The sequence below is a fragment of the Ylistrum balloti genome, unplaced genomic scaffold, assembly GCF_031769215.1.
Source record: "Ylistrum balloti isolate Yb309-2 unplaced genomic scaffold, AGI_CSIRO_Ybal_v1 Utg371288, whole genome shotgun sequence".
Classification (NCBI taxonomy): Eukaryota; Metazoa; Mollusca; class Bivalvia; order Pectinida; family Pectinidae; genus Ylistrum; species Ylistrum balloti.
Genome location: NW_026782691.1, coordinates 255,222 through 279,418, shown reverse-complemented (window position 1 = coordinate 279,418; position 24,197 = coordinate 255,222). Strand labels below are relative to the sequence as shown.

General features: G+C 35.9%; 2 protein-coding genes across 2 annotated transcripts; one reads left to right on the top strand and one right to left on the bottom strand.

The window, feature by feature from the left end:
* Window positions 1-3,119: 3,119 nt before the first annotated feature.
* Window positions 3,120-9,974, top strand: LOC132561841 (methyltransferase-like protein 27). Its single transcript, XM_060226549.1, has 5 exons — window positions 3,120-3,269; window positions 5,298-5,435; window positions 7,085-7,220; window positions 8,623-8,715; window positions 9,790-9,974. The coding sequence occupies exons 1-5, from the start codon at window positions 3,120-3,122 to the stop codon at window positions 9,972-9,974; spliced, it is 702 nt and encodes a 233-aa protein (XP_060082532.1).
* Window positions 9,975-15,992: 6,018 nt separating this feature from the next.
* Window positions 15,993-16,589, bottom strand: LOC132561828 (uncharacterized). Its single transcript, XM_060226528.1, has one exon. It carries the CDS (start codon window positions 16,587-16,589, stop codon window positions 15,993-15,995), a length of 597 nt encoding a protein of 198 aa, XP_060082511.1.
* Window positions 16,590-24,197: the final 7,608 nt, after the last annotated feature.

Below are 24,197 nucleotides of genomic sequence, written 5' to 3'. Positions count from 1 at the left end.
TTTCTTGCATTCCAACGAAATTAAGTTAGTATCATATCAAAATTCTGCTTATCGGGTATCTGAGGAAGGTCATGTCGACTTTCAGGCAATCAATCAAAGACCTGGGTTTTTTCAACGTACGCTGGACACATTCTCCTGTCACCATGGCGACAAGGAACAGTGCGTCGGTACCAAACTTACACATCTCAGTGGTTTCAATATTGCAGTGAAGACCAAAAATCTATGCTGTCACCCACTGTGGGAAATGTAATTATTTTTTTGACAAAACAAGGCAAGGTCAGCCTTTTCTAGTTTTATAAAAATAGACCAGCCTTAAAAAAATCAACAATAAACAAAATAAACAAACAAAAGAAAACCGATGTAACATTGGACACAGAAGCTTTAGAATCTAAGTTAAAGTTTCAAATGCAGGACAAAAACTTTTTCTGAGTTACCAGAGACCCTAATCTCCAATTTCAAAAAGCTATAATCTCGAGATGGAATAAAGAGGTGTTAGTCAAAAAGGGTATTGATATGACAATTCGTACCCCATATAGTACTAAAGCATTCTCAACCTCGGTGGCATGGTTTTCATGTACCATTGAAAACTATTCTTCATACAGCTGGTTGGAGCAGTGACTCAACATTTGCCAAGTTTTACCCTAGACCTTTAGTTTTGAGGAATGATGCTGGCTGACATCAGATAAATTGATGGTATTGTATTTGGTTATCTCCCCTGAATTACTTACCATAGACTATCATTTCTATGAAGATGGTTACTGCACTACGTAAAGCATAGTATGAATTTCAGATGTTGACGCGTGTGATGGATTTTCGGAGGTTATCTCCCCGGAACTAGTGACTGAGATAATACACTAGATGTACAATTCTATATAGTGTATTTTTTAGGATGATGAAGTGTGTGGCGAATAGAGTTGAATGGATATGGTTGAATTTCTTTTCTCACAATTTTCCTTTTTTATTGTAACTTACCTAAAACTCGGCTTAAGGATTTTGACATGGATAAGACAGTTAAAGAACTGATGTTTTCTATACATCTGCAAATTATTTGTTGACCATTTTACTTCAATACAATTCTTCATTTATTTAGTGATATTGTTGTTATGTCTTAAACCTCTCACGGAATCCCGGAGTACTTATCTGTAGTGAAGACAGAATCAAGATCACATGCTCGCCCAACATATGTCACCATCCTTTGCATGAGGGTTTTAAGGATAATGCATGCTTACATATATACACATATGTGCAACTGGGATTAAGAGTCCACTCAAAAGTTTTAAAGAAGGTGTGATCATATGCGCACGCATCTCATGTGATCCTGACTAGCATCTAAAGTGAAGAGGAAGTTTTCATCAAATTTCAACTTACAGGTAAGTCTCGTGTAATTTTACAATTTTTAAGCGTGTCCTACTCTGTAGGGACTTAAACCGTTAAAAAACTTAAAAAGATAGACAGTAAAAACACAATATTTTCAGGCTAGGGTTACATAATCAGGGGATAGAGAGACCGACATAGATCTAAAAAATATATCTCATTGTGTAGTTTGCTGCTTTGATGAGTCACCTCCAAGTAAGATATATCAGTTATATAAGAACTGACAATCACTAAATGTTATCAGTGTTCACGCCACCTTAGTGTGTAACTTTGTTCTAAAGGGATTTGGCCGACAATGAAATGAAAAAAAAAAAAAAAAAAACTTCACATCGTGAATGTGGATAGATAATTCCAATAAGTTATAACCAAATGCATGTACTAAAACAAGGCGGTTTCTCCGGCTTTACATGCCCTTTTTAAGGCAACTGAACCTACTTCAGTCAAATCAGATGCAAGATTGCGCCTCCGGTGCACAAAAAAGCACTACCTATATATAATGTACCTAACAAGAGGCCAATGGCCTCCTAGGTCTCTGGTTACATAATCACGATGCAGTTGTCCCAGTCATAAAACCAAAATTAAATCTAAAATGCAGAAATCAGGTCTTGATCAATAGAACTTTTACAGTATAGTTAGGGCAAATCGTCAAGTTGTGATCTCTTGAAAAAACACATAGATAAACACAATATTGTTTATGCGAAATTCAGTACGAAAGCCAATTCACGGATGACTTCCCTTAAAATGCGAGTAGCACAGTAGTATGCAGTGATGTAAACAAACACCTAATGAAACTATAAGGACACATTCTTTCACATTTTATTTTTTCATGATATGGCATGTTTTAACTGGACAGGGAAATTTCTGCCCAGCCAAAAACAAAACAAAAAAAAAAAAAAAAAAAACACTAGGTCAATCTTGTTCTTTAAACACTCGTTGGAAAGATGAAACGTTTCCCCTCAAGGTATTGTATGTGTTACAAAGATTTGAAGCACCTAGAATATATATATTAAAAAAACAAAATTTAAGAACATATGTTCGGAATTTTCTTCTCGGAAGTTACAATCCTTTTCACCATAATACACATATATGGACAGTTGGTGAGGAATTCGTACCATAAATCTGTAGCATTAACAGATATAAAGTATAACTTTTTAAAAGTTTGAAATTTATTAGAGTATTTTTAAGTATTTCCGATAGATGTACTAATTTTGATCTAATTTGATCAAACTTTGTCACTAGTCATGTTTTTTTTTTGTTGGCTCAACCCATCAACAATGACAAATGCGTAGATCTTATAAAAACGCTTAATGTACATAAATAAAGAGCCATGATGGCTATGCGTGACATCGTGTGAAAACATGTATTTGTAAATTTCGAGAAGATATTTGTTTACATGTTTGATCGAATGATTACATTTTTTTGTTCACCTTACACTCTTTCGTCGTGATATGGCTAAACCAAGTGTTTACCATCAACCAGAATATTTGCTGGCAAGTATTTCATAGTCAGTGAATCGATGTGCTGTATAAACACATAGATAATTGAAACTGTTTATTTGATTGATTGATTTATTTATTTATTTAACGTGGTTTATGTCCACTTTTTACGGACTTTCGACCTTCCAGCGAAACATATACATAATGAAACCGTTCAAGGAAATGCATTTTAATTGCTTTATACATCATTATATTATACCACCTCGTTAAATTAGATAAAGCTATGTATAGGTATATACTGTTTTCAGAATGGCAGAAGAAAAGGCGAAACAGTTTATACAATCTAGCAATGCGACAGACAGTCAAGCTTACTGCGCCAACTTTGGCGCACATAAGCCTGGAATGAGTATGGAAGAAGTCGCTGAATACTATTCTAAATGGGCAGCAGATTATGAACACGTAAGTAAATGTCTGATTATCATTTCATCATTCTATATTTGTGGATATGTGCGTTTATATGTTTTATTCAGGTGTATTGGAACTATACGTTTTTATACTCAGCGATCGGAAATGTTATTTTTTGTGTTGTCAATTTAGCAGATAACTACAGTTTACACGTGTATGTCATACATTTACGCTGAAATGTCTGTATGAAGTCCAAATCAGTTCTACGTGGTAATTTTAGTATCAGATGTTTAGACCAGAGTACTCCTATTATACCTCAACTCCGGGACTTGAAAATGAAGAAGAAATAGAAACACAAATAACAATAAATATTTTATAGATACAAACAATTACTGTTTATAACATACATGTACAACTATATATATGTCTATCACATCTTAAGCCTGCAGTTTCTCTCTCTATCCTTGTTCATGTCTTACTTCTGTTATTACATTTCACAATCATTTGCTACTCGAATCAGAAAATACCTCATACATTGTATACTCTTTCAAGCATACTTACTCGGTATATGTACATTGTATACTTTTTCAAGCATACTTACTTTGTATATGTACATTGTATACTCTTTCAAGCATACTTACTCTGTATATGTACATTGTATACTCTTTCAAGCATACCTACTCTGTATATGTACATTGTATACTCTTTCAAGCATACTTACTCTGTATATTATATGTCGATTTCCAGATTGAGGAACATAATCTAAATTTATTCAAATCTTTACTATAATGTTGAATGGATGGGCAACTATTCTAATTTTAAAAGTAAAAGGTGCACGTATAGAGGAATGATTGTCTGTAGTCTGTGATCCGTCGGTTGCAGCTCGTCTTTAAACAATTTGTGTGAAAGCCATTTCTCAGACTGAGGTAATTAAATTTTTCGGAGGGTCAACATATATGTTTCGTTTTCTCCTTTTATTACACAAACAAAATGTTCACATCTACAAATCAAACGGTCAATACTGTTATTCGCTATTATAATTTATTTACCTTAGTTGTTTTTACAATATTTTTTATTGCAGTAATTGTTTTGAAACCTTAATAAATAACGAAAAATGAAGTTATGTCTTTATTGGACTTCGTATCTTCAGTCACGTTTTGAAAATAACATATGATAATTTCTGTTTCTTGATGAGTACAACACTGGAGTTATCTTTCATCAAGAGTGTTGAAACTTCGATATTTTGCTCGTACGAACGTTTCCACCCAAACCTGATGAAATATAACCGATATCTATTATTAACCAAGAAACAAAGAGTATACTCTTTCATTTTCTAAACAAATCTCAGGATATAAAATCTATTTCTTATATAGTTTCTCACACGTCATTGCTGATCTTAAAACACCCAGAGACGCCAAGTCTTCATACAACACATTGACTGAACTCAAATTCAAAAAGTTTCTATACAACATATGATTGACGTCGTTCCTGACGGTGTTGCAGTGCTCTCTGGGAAAAATCTATATGACTTCAGACTACAGTTAATTTATCTATATGTTCTACCAACGAAAAATGAATGAATTAACAAATAAGATATTTTAAAACTTTCCTAAGGATCTGATTCTTATATCATGCTGTAGATCAATTCGATTTCTACAATTAGCTGTACCTTATAATCTGTATTTAAGAAAGATATTTTACTCAAATTTCACTGCCCTTATTATGAAATGTCCTGTCACGCCAACAAACATGAAGATGATGCCAAATTAAAAATTCTCCATAAGGTATTCTACAAGAATTCTAAGCAAAAAAATGTACATATCTGTAATAGATAAATCAGACAGAATATCTACTTACTTGCCTGCAAAGATTTTACACTACAGTGATTTGAAGACATATTTACTGCAGAGACTGTGCTTTGATTTGTAAACAAGTGAGTGAAAATATCAAAAGTTGCTTTTTTCACTCAATGATATCACTTAAATTTTCCCAGTAAAACCTTATGCTTCAGTGCGAAAAAATAAAGAATATTTTTTCATGTAATCTATTTGTTGAGTAAGGGATGAAATTGCTTTGATGTAGGATCTGAGCCAAGACAGATATCTAGGTCCATATTACGCATGCAAGGCAGTGGCAGAGGAATTTCCACTTACCTTGGGGGACAGGAAGTCTGTGAGAATTTTAGATGTGGCCTGTGGTACTGGCTTTTTAGGAGAAAAGGTAAGACGTTTTGACTTTATCATGTTATTTTCTTTTGCCTTCAGTTGTCTTTTAACTCCTTTTCAAGGATGCAACGTTTTCATCATACCGAATACCAAACCGTTATTGTATTTATTAACAAATGTTTTTATTTGCACTTAATACCACAATATAACCTAAGCGGAAAGAGGTGTAATTTATGACACAGTAAATGCCATTCAGCGCGTGATCATTATGACGTCAGTATAGCGGGCATAGAAAGAGCGACGGCTCGAAGTCAAAATGGCTGTTCCATTTGACGGATTGAACTGTTGATAATGATAACTATTCCATTTGACGGACTGAACGTTGTTGTTGATTGCGAACCAAGTCGACATAAGAGAAAAAATAGTTGAAAATGTATATATACCCCTAGGACTATTTTGCTGTGGCATTTATGGTCATTAAAAATGATATAATTTTCACGTAAACGCGTCATTTTACACCAGCACACAATATGATGCTTGTCTGCAAAGCTCTGTCATGAGAGTTGCTTGCTTAAATATGTGCAGCATATAGGAATTCGAAGACTATGCTATTCTCATAGAATTATATTTCTTCTTGCGTTGCATAAATTCTAGACCATGCTTTTCGATATGTTACACAATGTTTGCTGATTGGGCTTGCAAACGAGTAGACAAAGCTGTTATTTCTTTTAATTTGTGCAAATGGGCAGTCACCTTTACATCCCTAATCATGGTTTAAAAATATAAAGAAACTCGTAAAAGACATATATTTGTTGTAGTACACGATATATGTATTTATGAAAAATGAATAAAGACGATAATCTGATAATTTACCCTTGAAATTAGTGTTGTGGTCGTTGTCAACGACGCTCTTGGGTTATCTCCTACTTCTTCCGGTATGATATGGCACTTCAAATGAACTCGCACTCGTATATCTATGTATCAGAAAAAAAACAATCATAGCATACAACCGTCATGATAAAGAATTTCCATTCGGGAAAATTTATCGTTAATATATAACCATAACTCAAAATTTAGAGATGAACCCGAAAGTATTGAGAGATTATACGATAAATCGGGAGATGTTTTAAATATTGCTGATAAATAGATGACAGGGAATTATAATGATCTGTCACCCACTAAGACACTTTAGGTACTTTAGCTATCTTAACGCGAGTGCGTTACCCCTTCCGTCACCAGACCACCCATTCAAATACCGTTATGTACATGTATATGTATTTACTGTAGAATAAAACAACCTGCAACGATTGCTCCTTAGTATAATTGTTTACCATATACATTGATATACAGTGTAGTCTGAATATAACAACTAACAGTTACCAGGTCCATGTCCATTCCAGGATGACTATTCAGGTTTGTACAAACAGTTCAACCTACACTAATGACGTCAGCAAACACAGAGAGGTTGATCAAACCTATGAGATACAGTTTCAGGTTCCGGTCACGTCTAGCCACACCCGGCCTCAAATAGACGGGACAGCGGCTACCTTCTTGTTAAGTTCTGCACCAGACACTTACTTCATGAAGATATTACATTAACTGCTGACCCAGTGGGACAAGTGTTTTACCATGGCTGGTCACATTCCCACATCAACATGATAGAGTAAGATAGATGAATGTTATATTTCCGACTTCTTTTCTCAGTTAAAGGAGGAAGGATTCACAAATGTGGACGGGCTCGACCCATCTGATAAGATGCTTGATGTCGCCAGGGCAAAAGACGTATATAACAAATTATACTGCGAGTTCATGTCCGAAGCAACACTCCCGATAGACAACGGTAGGTATCATGCCTGTTTACATCGACGGTACTTCAAGACATGATCTTTGATAATTGATAATGTGCTGTAATTAATCACAGCCTCATACAGTAACATATTTCAGTCGATATGATACTTGAAAATGAGTAGAACATTCTTGCTTTAGACATCAAGGAAAGGGTAACAAACTTAATAATTGGCTCATTAGCGTTAACAACACTTCGAATGTCATTCATTGTAACGCACTTAAAATAATTATGTTAAAATCGCATGACCAGTCGTACCTTTTGTATTCAAAGGTGTCTTGTGTACAATCTTCGAGACTGCAAGTGATAGATATTGCTGGTGAACTTTTAGTCCCTAAGGTTTGCCGTAACTTTCATGCCACATTTTAATGCATACGATTGTTCTTGACGTTCTTTTAAGATTACAAGCTGCATGAAATTTATGATTTTTTCTGTATAATAGGGGTAGTGCCCCTACCCGTCTAAATTTTGACGTTTTGTTCGATCACTTTCGATTTTCTTCAGTCGCCTCCTAGGTTTATTATTTGGTCTCTTAGCAATAGCTGTATGATGCAGTTTAATTCATTGATTGGCTGTACTGTACGCAATTTTTGCATTTGTATGTTGCGTACAATCTTATTACATGCAAGAATTGTGTATAACTAGTCTTTTAGATAAACAAGAACTGATTGATGCACCAGACAGGTTTGAATACTATAATCTTGTATGGGTCTGTTCCATGGACTGAGATCGAGATGTAAACGTTTGCCTGATGAAGACCTCGCCAGTAACAAATTCTTTTAATCGCTAATCATCAACGTCCTATGAAATTGTGCTTCAAAATTGATGATGATCTATTTGTGACATGGTTGCACGACACAAAATGATTACTCTACGCTATTGAGAGAAACGTCACATCGCGTTTCAGCTGCATTTTTCTATTCTGTGTGCGATAAGGTGAATCACATCAATAACAACAACTAGATCCTGTGAAGATAATTAGAATTTCCTCTATTTTCTACCCTTGTTTCACATGTATCGTAGCCAACACTCCCGTAGTCGATTGATGTACCAGCAGAAAAAATAATCGAGTCGGATCCCATACCTGTCAAAATCTGCCGATTAAATCGGTTGATATTAATAACATACTGACAACGGTTTGAGTTCTAAAACGAAATTGATTTGGAAAAGGATTAAATATCTTGTATTTCCTATTGTACTCGTTTATTACGTGAAGCAATGTTTTGATCAAGCTACATGCATGTCAATAAATATAAATGTACCTAACATTAAAATAGTATTGATTAAACAGACAACTTGTTGAGAATATTGAAAGTTCTAGGTATAATAGACCATACTCTCTAATGTTCACTTCTTATGACGTCATGTCAAGCTGTTCATTTGTTTGTTTTGATAGGTACCTACTCCTGTGTCGTGGTTGCAGGCGGGATGGGCGAGGGCCACATTCCGTGTGCTGCTCTAACAGAGATGATCAGAATAGTCAAACCCGGTATGAACATGAGCTGCTATCCTTCATTTAATTTTGAATTTGATTTACCAGTTTTCTAATGGACCTATAAACAATTTGATCGACTTTTCCATTCACCCCCTTTCTAATCAACAGAATGTAACTATGTTTTTCAGTTCCATTGAAGATATAACGATTTACCAACAATGCATACACAAAATCACAATCATGTATAAAAATCTTGTGACAAAAGAGGGCAAGTTATGACGATTTGAAAGGTTAACGTTTGTATCAAGATGAATTAGACCAGGTGTCGCGGAATTGTTAGCAACTGTCTTCTGCTTCATCGGCGACATACGTGAAAATTCAGGATCATTTAAGAAATGCGAACTTCTCAAAGTGAGCACAGGGAAAATAAGAACGAAATCACTAGGCATACTATGGTGCGGCGAACACATTAAACTTCACATCACGAAAGGAAATAGAATACTCCTCAAGGAAACCATCCTGGCAACCATAACATTTCTTTGTATTCGCCATAAACCAACATATCTCGAAACCCGTGTGTTTCTAGCCATCGTTTAGGAAATTGGAGTTCTAGAACTTGATATGTTTCTATTGAGACATCACATTAAAGAAACTGAGATTAGCATTTAGCAGAAAGCTGGGGATGGGAGTTGAGATAATATGTTTGATGGAGATGATGGGGAAGTAGTCAATCATGTACCTACTTTTAGTGCGGTAGAGTATTATTATTATTCAAAGACAACGCATGATCGACTTATCTTAAAGTGACATAGAACAAGTGTTATTATTGCCTTAGATTATTGAATTTATTAATTATCGCTGTACTTTATCTGGGGATTTCGTTGCAGTCATCTTTGAAATAAATTATCATTTCGATTATTTAGACACAGGAGAGGTTTAATCTTCCTTAACAACTGCACCTATTTCCATTGAAATTCACCGTTCTCCGTATACATCTTATCTTCGTTTGTTCGGTTTAAATCACAATCTTGACCATACAAATAGGCTTTTATCACAAGTAAAACCTCAATATTTCCCTCGATAATTTTTTCCTCAGAAGAAGTCATTCGGTTTATCTGTCTTTTTCAGGTGGATACGTCATTATCGTGATGAGGGAGGAATATCTTTCGCACGTGCAAGAATACAAGGGAAAACTCGAACAAAGATTCATGGAACTTGAGAATGAAGGGAGATGGAAAAGTTGTCCCAGAAAAATTGTACCCAAGTATTCATTCGACAATAATGGAATAATATTTAAGTTCAAGGTCTGTTAAAGAGCGAACGAGATGTTCGCCGCTATCATTCCAATTACTATAATACAATACGTTCCTTTAATATCTAGAATATCTGTTCAAGGCATGGATGTATGATCTTAACATGTAGACATTATGAATGACTGTTACCTGGTTGTATGTTCTGAACATGTAGACATTATGAATGACTGTGACCTGGATGTATGATCTGAACATGTAGACATTATGAAGGACTGTGACCTGGATGTATGATCTGAACATGTAGACATTATGAACGACTGTGACCTGGTTGTATGTTCTGAACATGTAGATATTATGAACGACTGTGACCTGGATGTGTGATCTGAACATGTAGACATTATGAATGACTGTTACCTGGTTGTATGTTCTGAACATGTAGACATTATGAACGACTGTGACCTGGATGTATGACTTGAAGATGTAGACATTATGAACGACTGTGACGTAGATGTATGATCTGAACATGTAGACATTATGAACGACTGTGACCTGGTTGTATGTTCTGAACATGTAGACATTATGAATGACTGTGACCTGGATGTATGATCTGAACATGTAGACATTATGAAGGACTGTGACCTGGATGTATGATCTGAACATGTAGATATTATTATCAGTTGTGACCTGAATGTATGATCTGAACATGTAGACATTATGAACGACTGTGACCTGGATGTATGATCTGAACATGTAGATATTATGAACGACTGTGACCTGGATGTGTGATCTGAACATGTAGATATTATGAACGACTGTGACTTGGATGTATGATCTAAACATGTAAATATTATGAACAATTGTGACCTGGATGTATGATCTGAACATGTAGATGTTATGAACGACTTTGACCTAGATGTAAGATCTGAACATGTAGATGTTATGAACGACTTTAACCTGGATGTATGATCTGAACATGTAGATGTTATGAACGACTTTTACAATAGAAGAAAATGATATGCCTGATATTGAGATGCAATATTCTATTCAAAGATTCAAGTTCTAATTTTAATTGGTATTAAATTCTTTTTATAGTTAAAGTAAATGGTAAAAAACATGTAAGTTTATAAGATGTTGACAGGTGGTCCTCTTTGGTTTTAACAATCAGAATTCTAGAAAAGCACTGAAAGGGTTCACTTTGTTCTTTTTTGTGGTCCTTTTAATTTTTGCAACTAATCAGAAAAGAAAAATGACTATCTGGCTGCCATCTTGGTTTTTGACAATGTAAGTTTGTTGTCATTAAATTTTTGCTGGGTAGACCTTTTGTTGGGACTGATGAAGCATAAACAGCTGACAGGCGGAAATCTTGGATTTGGAATCTGAAAATTTACCTCTATTTTGCAGATTTCATATGCATGCTTCCCTTGGTTCCTAGTTGTACATAAAACACATACTAATGTATAATTGCAGATACTTAATTAAATCAGATAAGTATTATTTCCAGATTCTCTCTTTCTCTTTATGTAGTACTATATATCTTACAATTTTATATGGAAACGTTTGAATAGTGTATCAAGGCATAACATCGCCCATAAAAATATGTAATTTCAAATAGAATCATATATAGAGCTTAAGAGACAAATTTCATGTTATTAGCTCTGCTCAAGGGGATTTACCTTTCATTTTGTAATAAAGGACACAATTATCTTTTCCACTAGGTATGTCACTATTTACTAGTACGATGTTTTTTATACATTTACAACATACGTGGTTAACAAAAGATGTATAGTATGATGTACACTATTTCATTATCTACATGCTCAAAATACATATCCTTGATTTTCCATAATAACTCTCTGTAGTCAGATTTATCACCCTTATACCCATTCTCTACAACCATATATATAGTTGTGACTGTTAGGAATAAGTAATTTTGTATTAGGACACTTGAATATATAAAGATTATGTGATCATAGCCATTCACTTCACGAAATGCGATCACCAGGATGACGGTGTCGAACAAACGTCCCACCACTTTACCACACAAGGGTAACAGAATTAAGTAAAATTTTACCTATGAACAAGGTGTAGTTTCCTTTCACGGCAACAAATGATAAATGTGCATTGCAAGAATTGTTCATATCATTTACTGTTTCTTTCACCACAAACTAGACCATAACTTTAAAAAAGCAATATATTAAGTAAATATAATCAAGGATGTGAAAACCACGATAAAAATGATAACTGCAGGACTTTTGTAACTGTTTGGTATCAGTACATGTACATACTGTACGCTTTTTTTCTTTTTTTTTTTTTTTTTTTGTTTTTGTTTTTTGTTTCTTTTGTACAGCAATGATTGCGAAAGTACAGAATTTATTATTGTAATGATCAGCTAATACTGGGAAAGAGATATAAGACATCTAAAGACCACCCGAAGTTGTTTGATCTCTCTATTGTCATCATCAGGATACAAGTGGAACAATGTAAAGCAACTCTACTCGTAGGCAGTTCCGTTTCAAACTATTAGATTTCATTGAAAGTTTATTTGGTCAAAACGAAAGCATAATATTAATCAACAAGTTACATCCAATTTCTTCATAGAACAGAAAAATGTGTACTGTACCAGTTGATACAAAATGTACTAGGAAATAATACATATGTATATCAACGTTTTCACTTTATTTACAAGGCAAAAGTTTCCATATTTTTCTAAGAATAGTACATATATCCAGTATTTATTTGAGTTCCCTATTGTCTTCAGATGTAATGTTTTCATCGTTTACACAAAATGTTTTACCTGTTTTGAAGATGATGAAGCTATATCCTGATGTTAATTAAACACGCTTTGGGGCATTGGTGGTGAAAGACACATTGGCCATCAGAAAAAGTGATAATCCTATATATAGCTCTTACCTATATATTCCACTGGTAGAAATAGTTGTTTCTTTGAGAAAAGAATATCCAGATCTATAGATACGAGGTCTGATTGATAAGTCGTGAACCCTGTTTTGAAGAAGTTAAGCAGGGATGTCGTTTTTCAGCTCTACTATTCAATGACTACTTAAGGCTGTGTACCCGAAGACTGGTGTCATTTGGTCAGTTTATGTCGAAGAGGTAGCATTCTAAAGTGAAAAACGCAAATGACTTTTACAATATAACGTTGATATGAATGAACGTATGGAGGTAGAACTAACACAGATTTATTTGAAAAAGAGAACAATGGTAAAGTGTACAATGACGATCTTAAACTTATTGTCTGAGACAAAAGTTTGGGGACTGATTTTGATTAAAAAAAATAAAGATGTTCTATATCGATATAAAGTTTTCCAAAGTTTTTAGTCAAAATGCTTCCATGACTTGATTTCGTCACTGCATCAAAGAATATATACATATATATCTAACGCTTTTACACAATGTCACATGTCTATATCTGGTTGAGCTGCCTAACCTTTCAACAAAGTTATGTTATTTATTTAAAAATACCAACTCAACGAATTATTTTACACATTCTTTCCCCATACTTGTTTTGTATTTGATGGCTTTATCCAATGTCAAAGCTTTTCATGGGCCAATCCAATACTGAGTATTTGTACAAACATGTTCAGGTTTGAAAAGAATCTTTATCCCAAGTCACCAAAATTAAATACCATTATACGAATAACTCTCGATAGTGCTAGGTACCTCATATAGAGTCAACGCGCCCAGTAGCGCTTCTATAATGTAACAAGGATGCTAGTCTTTCACCACTTCTATTATGTAACAAGGGTGCTAGTCTTTCACCACTTCAAATATGTAACAAGGGTGCTAGTCTTTCACCACTTCAATTATGTAACAAGGGTGCTAGTCTTTCACCACTTCAATTATGTAACAAGGGTGCTAGTCTTTCACCACTTATATTATGTAACAAGGGTGCTAGTCTTTCACCACTTCAATTATGTAACAAAGTAGCCAGCCCATTAGCATTGCAACTATATGACAAGTGGACGAGCGCGACGAGCATCGCTGATATTAGAATGGCATAAACATCAAATATGCAATATCTACAAGACTTAATTACAATATATTTATATATCCCAGATACATATCACTCACTACGCCACTCCAATTACCAAGTATACTCCTACCATCTTATTAACGATTACCTATGTAAATTGCCTCATCACTGCAAATAGCGGACTGATATCCACTAAGTCACCCAGTAGTCATTTAAACAACGTCCAACATAGAAATGTCCACGGATGTTCTCTAAATCCTTCCCATTGATGATGGCTGCTCCAGTCGCAATACTCCACGATACAGAAATATGGTGATCTGCTCGTACACAGAGAGTAAAAGTTACCATTAGGGTCATCTATGAAACCACTTGCCCACATAAGACATCCATCACATCTATTAGGACAGTCAACAGACCATCTGTCCACAAAGAACATCTGGAGTTGCATGGGTGTCCACGCAGGACAGTACATCTATGGTACTCCTGCCCTCACGCCATCATAGGTTAGAGCGCAAACGGTTTTGCGCTGGTGTGACCTATTTCAACATAAATACTCTTAAACAACAATTTCATCTCTCCGTTTGCTCACACATATTTCGTTCCTGTAGCCCAAATTATGAATACGGATCCGGTGTATCCGTATTTATAGTATTCACAATAATGACAATGTAACACAAAGGAAAAAAAAAAGTATAAAGTAAAACAGAGTTACCATGACATTATCTACTGGACATCATCAATCCCACGATGTAACAAGGAAGCTAGCCCATCACCAATTCAACTATGTAACAAGGAAGCTAGTCTATCACCAATTCAACTATGTAACAAGGAAGCTAGCCCATCACCAATTCCACTATGTAACAAGGAAGCTAGCCCATCACCAATTCCACTATGTAACAAGGAAGCTAGCCCATCACCAATTCCACTATGTAACAAGGAAGCTAGTCCATCACCAATTCCACTATGTAACAAGGAAGCTAGCCCATCACCAATTCCACTATGTAACAAGGAAGCTAGTCTATCACCAATTCCACTATGTAACAAGGAAGATAGCCCATCACCAATTCCACTATGTAACAAGGAAGCTAGTCCATCACCAATTCCACTATGTAACAAGGAAGCTAGCCCATCACCAATTCCACTACGTAACAAGGAAGCTAGCCCATCACCAATTCCACTTCTATGTCATCACTGTTAAGAAATGATGGAGAGGTAGGTAGGCCGGACACAGCCAAGTGCTAACTCACATGTGTATTCAATAACAAGAACGGAAGTGTAGATTAAAGTCACTGCGCAGACGCAGTACAAGTGGTAATTATACTTTACGTAATTACAATACAAGTGGATTGCCAATACACAGCATATTGTTACATCCTTTCTCCTATAAAAGAAAGTTCAGTTTTCTGATTAGAATTTTAGTAAAATTGAGAAATTAATTCAAATTAAATTATCAATATTCATTGATTCAACAGTTCAAATGAAAAACTTCCGAAATCTATGAAACAGCTCATTTAAAAATAAATGTCTGTATTGCTGTACATAACAACCGCTTAGCATGATCTATAATAACACTCAATGAAAATTTAAAAAAAAACTATAAAAAGTCATAATGAACTCATGAAGCTATTTGGAATCATGAATTGATCAGTGTGTTTAACACAAATAAAAATTCATCAGTCACTTATCAAGCTTGACAGGATTGATCATACTACTGCCAAATCTGGTGACCATCGGAGCTTTTGGAGGAGACTTCACATCCGATGGAGGTGTCCGTACAACTGGAGAACTCGAAACAGCAGGTGGTGGTTTACTGTCACTGGTTACGGGTTTGGGAATGTCACTGATAGGAAGTTGTCGGTTCGCGATTGACTGAGCCGAGACAGTACCATCATCAATAAGGTATATTTCCGGTTCCGGTTTGGTTTCCGTGGACTTACGGAGATGACGCCGGTTACGACATCATGCTTGTCCTGAACACGTAACAACTGTATACGAGCGAGGAGACACCCCCTTCTGGATCGTTCCCTGTTTCCAATCCAGACCTTGAGTAGGCTCTATACGAACAACATCACCTGAACTAAGCGGTTTCAGGTCTCTCGCGCCACGATTAAAGTAATGTGCTTGTCCTTCATTGCGTCCAGTTGTCGTGACACTGATTTCTGAGTCTTAGATTTCAGAATAGTTGCTTTCGTTGGCAAGAGTATTTGAGTGCGCCGACCCATAAGATGCTGAGCTGAACTGCTGTCCATAGATTGAGTATTACGTAAGCCAATGAGTGCCAAATAAGTATATGACTTTAACTCCTTCCCAAGACGCATGAGACCCTTAGTCGTCTTCACAGATTGCTCTACTTTCAGGTTGCTCTGTGGGTAAGGTGTTCGAATCTCCATTCCGTTGTCGCTAATGACAGTTGCCGAGATACCATAACGAGCGAATTGCGCGCGTAATACATTTATCACAGTCCATGACTTCGTGTCAGTGAGATGATCAACTTTAAAGAAGTTTGAGTAATAGTTAGTGGTAATAAGGTAGTCTATCCTATGTATTGTGAACAAATCACATCCAACTTTGAACCAAGGCCTATCAGGGACCTCATTGGAGATAAGAGTCTCTTTCTGTTGCTTGTCCTCGTACGCTCGGCAAGTACTGCACTTACTTATGTAGTCTCGGACCTCCGCGTTCATATTGGGCCAATAAACAGTTTCTCGCGACCTTCAAAATATAATCTTTATTTATTTTACAACAATTGCGAAACAAGTTATATCAACTAATACTAATCACTCTTGTTGGCCCGGATGTAAGCGCGCGAGGGTCTTATTGTGGGAGGAAACCGGAGCACCCGGGGAAAACCCACGTGGTCGGGCAGGTGACCCCTTACCTTTTCACGTCCGTTCCGGGAATCGAATCCCGGTCGGCTAGGTGAAAGGCGAGTGCGTTACCACTGCGCCATCCGACCACCCAAGTTGTCAAGTTCTGACTGAAAACGATCCTTGATAGCAAGGGGAACCTTTCGCGGTGGATGAACGATATCAATGTCTGACATTATTAGCAGTTTAGTATCAGTAGTGACACCAAGAATGTTCTGATGGTGTACAGAAACAAAATCCATGTCCTGCATCAATGAATTGCCAATCAAGTGTACAAACGAGTCATTTGACACTATAAAATCAGCTGTGTGTATAGTTTGAATCTTTGGATTGTATAGGTCTAGTTGACACTTCCCAACAGGAGTAATGGTAGTTTTGTTAAACACCTTGAGAATGCTGTTCATAAGGTGCACATTAACACACGGTGGGACCAGTTCCTTAGGTATAATGTTACATGTCGCACCACTATCAACCTGAAAATTTGCACGCTTGTCACCGATGTCCAAAGCTGCAAAAATTTCAACTGAGGGTTTCAAAGAGTTGCAGGTTTCTTCTTCCTGTACGCTAAGAAGTTGATAATAGTCAACAGTACTGTCATCATCCTCTACCAAGTGTACAGTTTGCTTACCCGAACCTCTCCTGGGAGTTGTAGGCTTTCTGTGTTTTAAACTGTCACATTTAACAGTAAAAAAGAATGACACCTTTACATTTCATACACTTTTTCCAATATGCCGGGCACTGGTCTTTCTTAAGTTCACGTGTACGACCACAATAAATACACTCTTTCGTTACTACTTGTCGAGTACGGATAGTGCTATTATTGCCTTTAGCCTTGTGCTCTACATGTACCTGGGGCCTTTTCCTCTATTGTACCTTGTGTATTGTAAGTTTTGAGTAGTAGAGACCGTGTCTAACGCTCTAACACTGTTTTGTTACCTCAACTGTACTTTTCCATTTCAACAGCTTTATTTAGAGTTAGATCTGTAGTTCTTAACAGCCGCTCTCGTAAATGTGTATCCTTAGCACCACAATCAAGTCGGTCGCAGATTAATGAATCTTGAAGTTGGCCAAAATTACATGTCATCGCCGGTGTTTTCAAATCAGTAATGTACTTCTCCAGAGTTTCATCACCCTGTACTCTCATGTTAAACTTAAAAAGAGTTTTGTAAACGTCTCGATCTTCAGGGCCAATGAGGTATTTAAACATTTTAATGAATTCGAGAGGCTCCTGACCTTTGAGAGCAAGATCGGAAAACAGTTGGAATCCCTCCTTCCATCTATCCCAGTCATCAGCGAGAGATCTAAATTCGAGTTTAAATGGGGGGGGGGGGGGAATCCTTTCTAGGGCCGCCATTTTTGTTGCTTTTCATACATATACATATATGCTTCGTTCGGACCAGTTGTCGACAAAAGTTTAGATAGAACGGTTGTCAGAGAACGCAGTGCCACACTTTCCAGTTCAGTTTTGTTCCTGACACCATATGATGGAGAGGTATGTAGGCCGGAGAAAAGGCAGAGACAACAGACACAGTCGTGTGCTAACTCACATGTGTATTCAACAACAGCAACGGAAGTGTAGATTACAGTCACTGCGCAAACGCAGTACAAGTGGTAATCGTATTTTACGGAATTACAATACAAGTGGATTGCCAACACACAGCATATTGTTAAAATTAGCACTATCATTATGTAACAAGGAAGCTAGCCCATAACGTTATATAACGTCACTAATAGTTATTATATCATGGTCTAATATAAAACTAGTAAGGTAAGCAATCTAGAAGACATTTATCAAGTTTCAATAATATTACAGTTTACACCCTTAATGAACAGTTACCTTATTTGGCAACATACGCACAAATATACAAGCACAATGTTCCATGTGTTTAATGCACAATGCACATAACCTAATGACTTGTATCGTGTGTGGAAGAACGTTCCAATGGTTGCATAGGTATGTATATATGTGTTGTCAAAAATATTTGTAACAGTACCCCGGAATGGGGTGAAGATTAATCTATCTTTATACAGTGTTTGTGTGTCACACTTTTGAGTCATACCCTTGACACGTTATCAACATTTGACTAAGATATTTGGTTTACAAAATATTTTTATTTTTAAATTTACAGTGCCTGGTTTTATATAATACAGAGTACAGAAGACAGGATGCAGACTGTAATACTAGGCCATGATTTTGTCAATGTAAAAAATAGCGTACATGATTTTACCTTGATAATTTGTTTTGGGATCTTTCATTTAGGTATACTTGATAGTATTTCGTTTTAATGTAAAATGTTCAACAATTTATATAGCAACACATGTAAACAACTAAACAATGACAATCTTATAATCCGTCGTGCCTTGGACTGTCTGATCAGTGTGACCTTCCATGTCTCACATTACCTCAATAGGTATCCTCGAGGACATGCCCCACACTGTTCATTGAAGTCCATACACTATAGGCACATTGACTATAGCTACAACAGTTCTCTTATCCAAGTCTTGTCTCCTCACTTGGTTGTTTTTGTGACCTTTAGCTGAAAGCTTTTAAGCTTGCTTCTTCGTGTTAAAGCCATTTTTGCTGTAAAACAGTCATAAAGTCTGTGATTTCATTTTATCACCGCTTCACATGGGTCATTTATAGGATAGAGTTGACAATGTATTCATAGAAACATTATGCAAACATTTTTAAGTGGTAAGGATATGATGAAATCTGTCTAATATACAAGAAATCCTTTAACCTAACGTCAATTCATAATCGGGTATATTACATGATGACGTAACTATAAAGTTTGAATAGGAAATAACACTGTTTGTTGGTTGTAATCAACAGTCCAAAATTCAGTTGTTGGATATGTTCATTCATCACTGAGAAGATATGGAGGTTTGTTTTAGGTCACATGGTAAACAAAGTTTCAGGGTGACCTATTCAATCACCTTCATGCGGCGTCGTGTGTCCGTAAACTATCTAACAGTTTCGACTTCTCAAACACACCTGAAGCGAATTCAATGAAATTTTGCAACACCTTCCCTGGCCTTGGATGAACAGCTATTATGAATTATATAGTTCCCACCACACAGGCGCCTCCGGGGCGGGGCCAAAAGGATCAACTCAACACCCAGACAAAATCGAATGCACTTCATGGATGGAAGCCTCCTTAGGTGATTTACCAGAATTGTGAATGTCATGACTCCTGTTTCTCACTTTTCCCCGTAGGGAGGGGGTAAAGATTACTATTGTTTATATAGAAAAATAGATTTTTTAATAAAATTTATTTAATTTCCATTGGAAATATTTCAAACTTGATAATAATTATAAGCGAACGATGACGGCACGATGGAATGCCAATATCGATCCTTGCTGACCCCAAAAGGGCTGACGTGCGGGGCCAAAATGGGCCAAATTTCAATTATCTTCTTCTCAACACCCAGATATAGTAGAATCAAATGATCAAGTGTTCTGTATTAATGGAAGCATGGAAAGCGCTTTAACTACCAAAATGGGTCTTATATTTCTTCCTGGGGAGGAAGGTTTTTTTTTTTTTTTTTTTTAAATTTTGCTGTTATTTTCATTAAAAAATTGCAATTTTGAGCATAACGTTGGTTATTTCCCAATGGATGTAACTTTGTAAAAAAATATTATCATAGGATGACACAGTTTTGATGGAATGCATGTATTGACACTGTCTATATTCAGCGTAACAATTTTTGCTTCATAACACTTGATAACTATCTTTTAACCTTTACATCCAATATTGCTTATCACAGGTGACCGTCAAGGCCGCTAGGCCTCTTGTTGTAATTGCAAAGCAATAAATCTTGGAAAAAGCTATACCGAAACAAAACATAAAGTTAATCTAAATTTTATCAAAATGCAACTACATGCCCATTTTCCGGGATGAAATCATGTATCTCTAGTCATCGCTGAGTAAATAGACAGAAACCAAATTTTGGCGGAATGGCAGATTTGCAGAATATCAGTCAATGTCAGCACTTTATGCCGTTAATTGCTGGGTCATAAAATCACTGTATCAACAAATTATTTTAATGTCGTAATCTAGAACTACCTTGTGAAATCCAAGTAGTCGATTCTCAGCACTGCTGAGCTTCCATTAGTACTTTTTGTCTTTGTGCAGACATTTGTGAATCTGAAAGTGGTTTTGATTCGATTTCCTTCCAATCTGTCAATTTCTCCACTTTGAAACAGGCCAGTTTCTGTGAAAATAGTTTTCCTCTCCTCACAATGAGTTATCATTACAATTCTAACGCAAAGTGATGTAGTATACATGCAGCCTTCAGATGTATGGGCCGATTTATACATGTACATGTATACATTTACATTATCAGTTAGCTTTATCCCACAAGTAGAGCTTAAGTTAAGAGAGATTTTAGTAAGTGACTAATTGTTCCATGATTAACAAAAAGATGACTGATTATACGGAAAAAATCTTCATCATACAGAACGTATGATCACCTGACGATGGTTGCAAAGGGATCAGGTTCAAATGAGTTGAAATGATTACCATACCACGGATTTCAATGCATTCTTTGTTAAACCCTATTCACGATGTCTTAAAATTCAACACCAACAAATATTAAAATCGTTAGATCCAAAACCTACATTTAAGTCTCCGTGTGATCTATCATTTTTCCTTTCCGAGCTTCCGATATGTTAGGTGATTTTAGCCAAAGCCGCCAGTTGCACATGTCATAACTTTTACATGAGTTCCGTTACACAGAAGTACGGCTAAAATTTTGAAGAAAGATCACCCTTCCGAGAGAAACAGGACTTTGGTCAGCTTATGCTATTTACATGAAATTACATGTACGATTCTAAGAAAAGAAAAGTATCAAGCTATTGGCATATATGTCCAAACTAATTATCGATGTTTTGAGCGGAAACGTTTTGTTAACATAAGAAAAAAAGTCAAAAGAATAAAAAATTATACGAGTGGCAGTATGCATGCTCTATCCTTCCTATAGAATTCGTGTTATTGTTTCCTAAGTAAAAAACAAAGAAATGTATGCAATACATACATATATAGTTGTTTTGTTATATGAGAAGAACAAGAATATTTCAACATTCTGTGTAGAGTGCTATTCATTTTTTTTTTATCTTACTGCGACATTTGATTAATCACGATGACGAGGCAACAGCAGTAAGTTTAAATGAAACATTTTGGTGCCCTTATAAAGACCACTTACCTGGAATTTGTGTATTGGGAATGTCAAAGACAAGCTGATGTTCCCTGAATTTGCAAAACCGTCCATAGTTTTTCCATGAATAGTTGTTTGTCTGTGCAGTCATCTGGGTAGGCAAAAAAGTAGGACATATGGGAAACAATAACGGAATAGACAGTATCATTGATATTTTTACGGCGAATCATATTCATGTAGGACATGTTCTATGTTCGAGGTGAGCGTGTTAACAGCATTTGAGAAATAACTAGATAGAGAAGAAAAAATTGTTTCGTTGAGATAATGAAGAATTTGCCGGTTTTGATGGAAGAGATTTGCTATTTAACCATGTAGTTCCAGTGCAGCTACTACAGTCCCAACAAACGTACTGCCTGCCTTAGGTGCTTTACAAAAAGATATATTGTAGGACTTTGAGAAGAAATATAATGAATCTCTACCTCTCACCATTACAAGAGGTAATGTTTCACAGTTCTCAAAGAGAAAAGTGCTTCTGTCTCGGTATAAATGTGCAGAATCAGCTGGCTCAAGTTTGTCCTCGATATGGTATTTCATTTGGTTTTCAGCCGTCCATTCTGTAATATCTGCAATAAAAAATACGAATGTTAAGTAATGACCTGCGGCGTATCACAGTAGACTTACGTTGGTTTGGGTTATATTTCCACTGTAATTCAAATCTGAATGACACGTAGCCGGATTCTATGTTCAATCAGTCAGAAGGCATTGATTATTTTGTTTGAACAGTAGTACACATTTGATATGGTGTTTCTGTGCGCTCTTGTGCTGATTTTTTTAGTTTTGTATAATCATTTGTGTAGTATGATGTACATTGTGGGAAGAGCAAAATTTCAAGTTTGCAAAAACTGATTTTATGATCCGACAGAGTCGTCTTTAAAAGCTGTACATTGTAGAACAGGTGAGCAATTCAAGCTCAATTGGTCTCTATCGTAATGGTCTTTATAACCAGATGACACATGTGCCTCCTGCAACTTAGCAGTAGCTTTGTTGTACCAAATAATAACAAAATATTAATATGATATCATAATATCCCCGATATGAAAACTGGTATCAATTCGAATTGTGTCCATACTTTTATCAAAGACAGTAAATAATTTTAAGGTCATCTCTTTAGCGAAAACCTTCCCCTTGTTTCCTCTTCCTCCTTTCTATATTTTTGTCTTCGAAACCTTTACTTTTCTCTCTAACTGTTTAAAGAACAAAATATGAATATGCTTGATATTGACGTCATGCATATCAATGTCATATACAGAGAATGGCTGGTTACTCCGACACATGGCTCCGGAATGAAATAGTCTTATTCCGCAGAACAATAAAGACTTACAAATATAACTGTCACGTGATAACTTATTAGATCAGAGTGTCATACCTAATAGTTCAACACACAATCAATAGATTTGAACTAAGATTCAAAGTCTATATGTCATACCTTTATTATGAATTGAAGTCATGTGGTCGCAATACACAGATGCATGTGAACGTTCGAGATATTGTTACAAACTTCGCGGTTTCATACACAAATACCTGCAATACTCGTTGAAAAGTTCGAAACGACGTACATATAGCGGACGTAAATAAATAAATAAATAAATAACTCGAAAACGGGACTATCAATTTCGATTATGTTTTCGACGCTTTGACGCTATAGAAATTGTTTGAAAAACAAACAAATGAATAGCGCATTTTAAAGTTGGGGACAGTAGAGTCAAACGATAACTTAACTGAATCAAACAGTTGTTTCGTCCCTTATAGGTCTCACCAGTGATGTTGAGGGCCTATGTTATGAAGCTTAGGGAAATGGTGACTGGGGAAAATTTAAAGTAATTGAAAAAAAAAAATGTTAAAATCTAAACAAGGCGGTGCACTAGCCCCATAATGCAATAATTTTCGTAATTTTCTCATCATTTCGAACATAAGATAAGATAAGATAAGATAAGTGATTTATGGATGCAGGCAAAATTTTATGCCTCTATATCCATATCTAATATTTGCTTTGAAGAATGATCTATCTAGTCTGTGGGTACTATCATACTAATTATAGGAAAATGAAAAGATTGTAAAATATATCCGTATTAAACAGTAACACAATTTTGCTGTCTATATGGTTCCAGGAAGACGGACGATATGTCTAGCCCATGGCGGCCCGCGAACCCGATGTACAAAGTTTTCCGTTTCATCAATCTGTCTTCTGTTGGCTTCCGCCCTCGATTT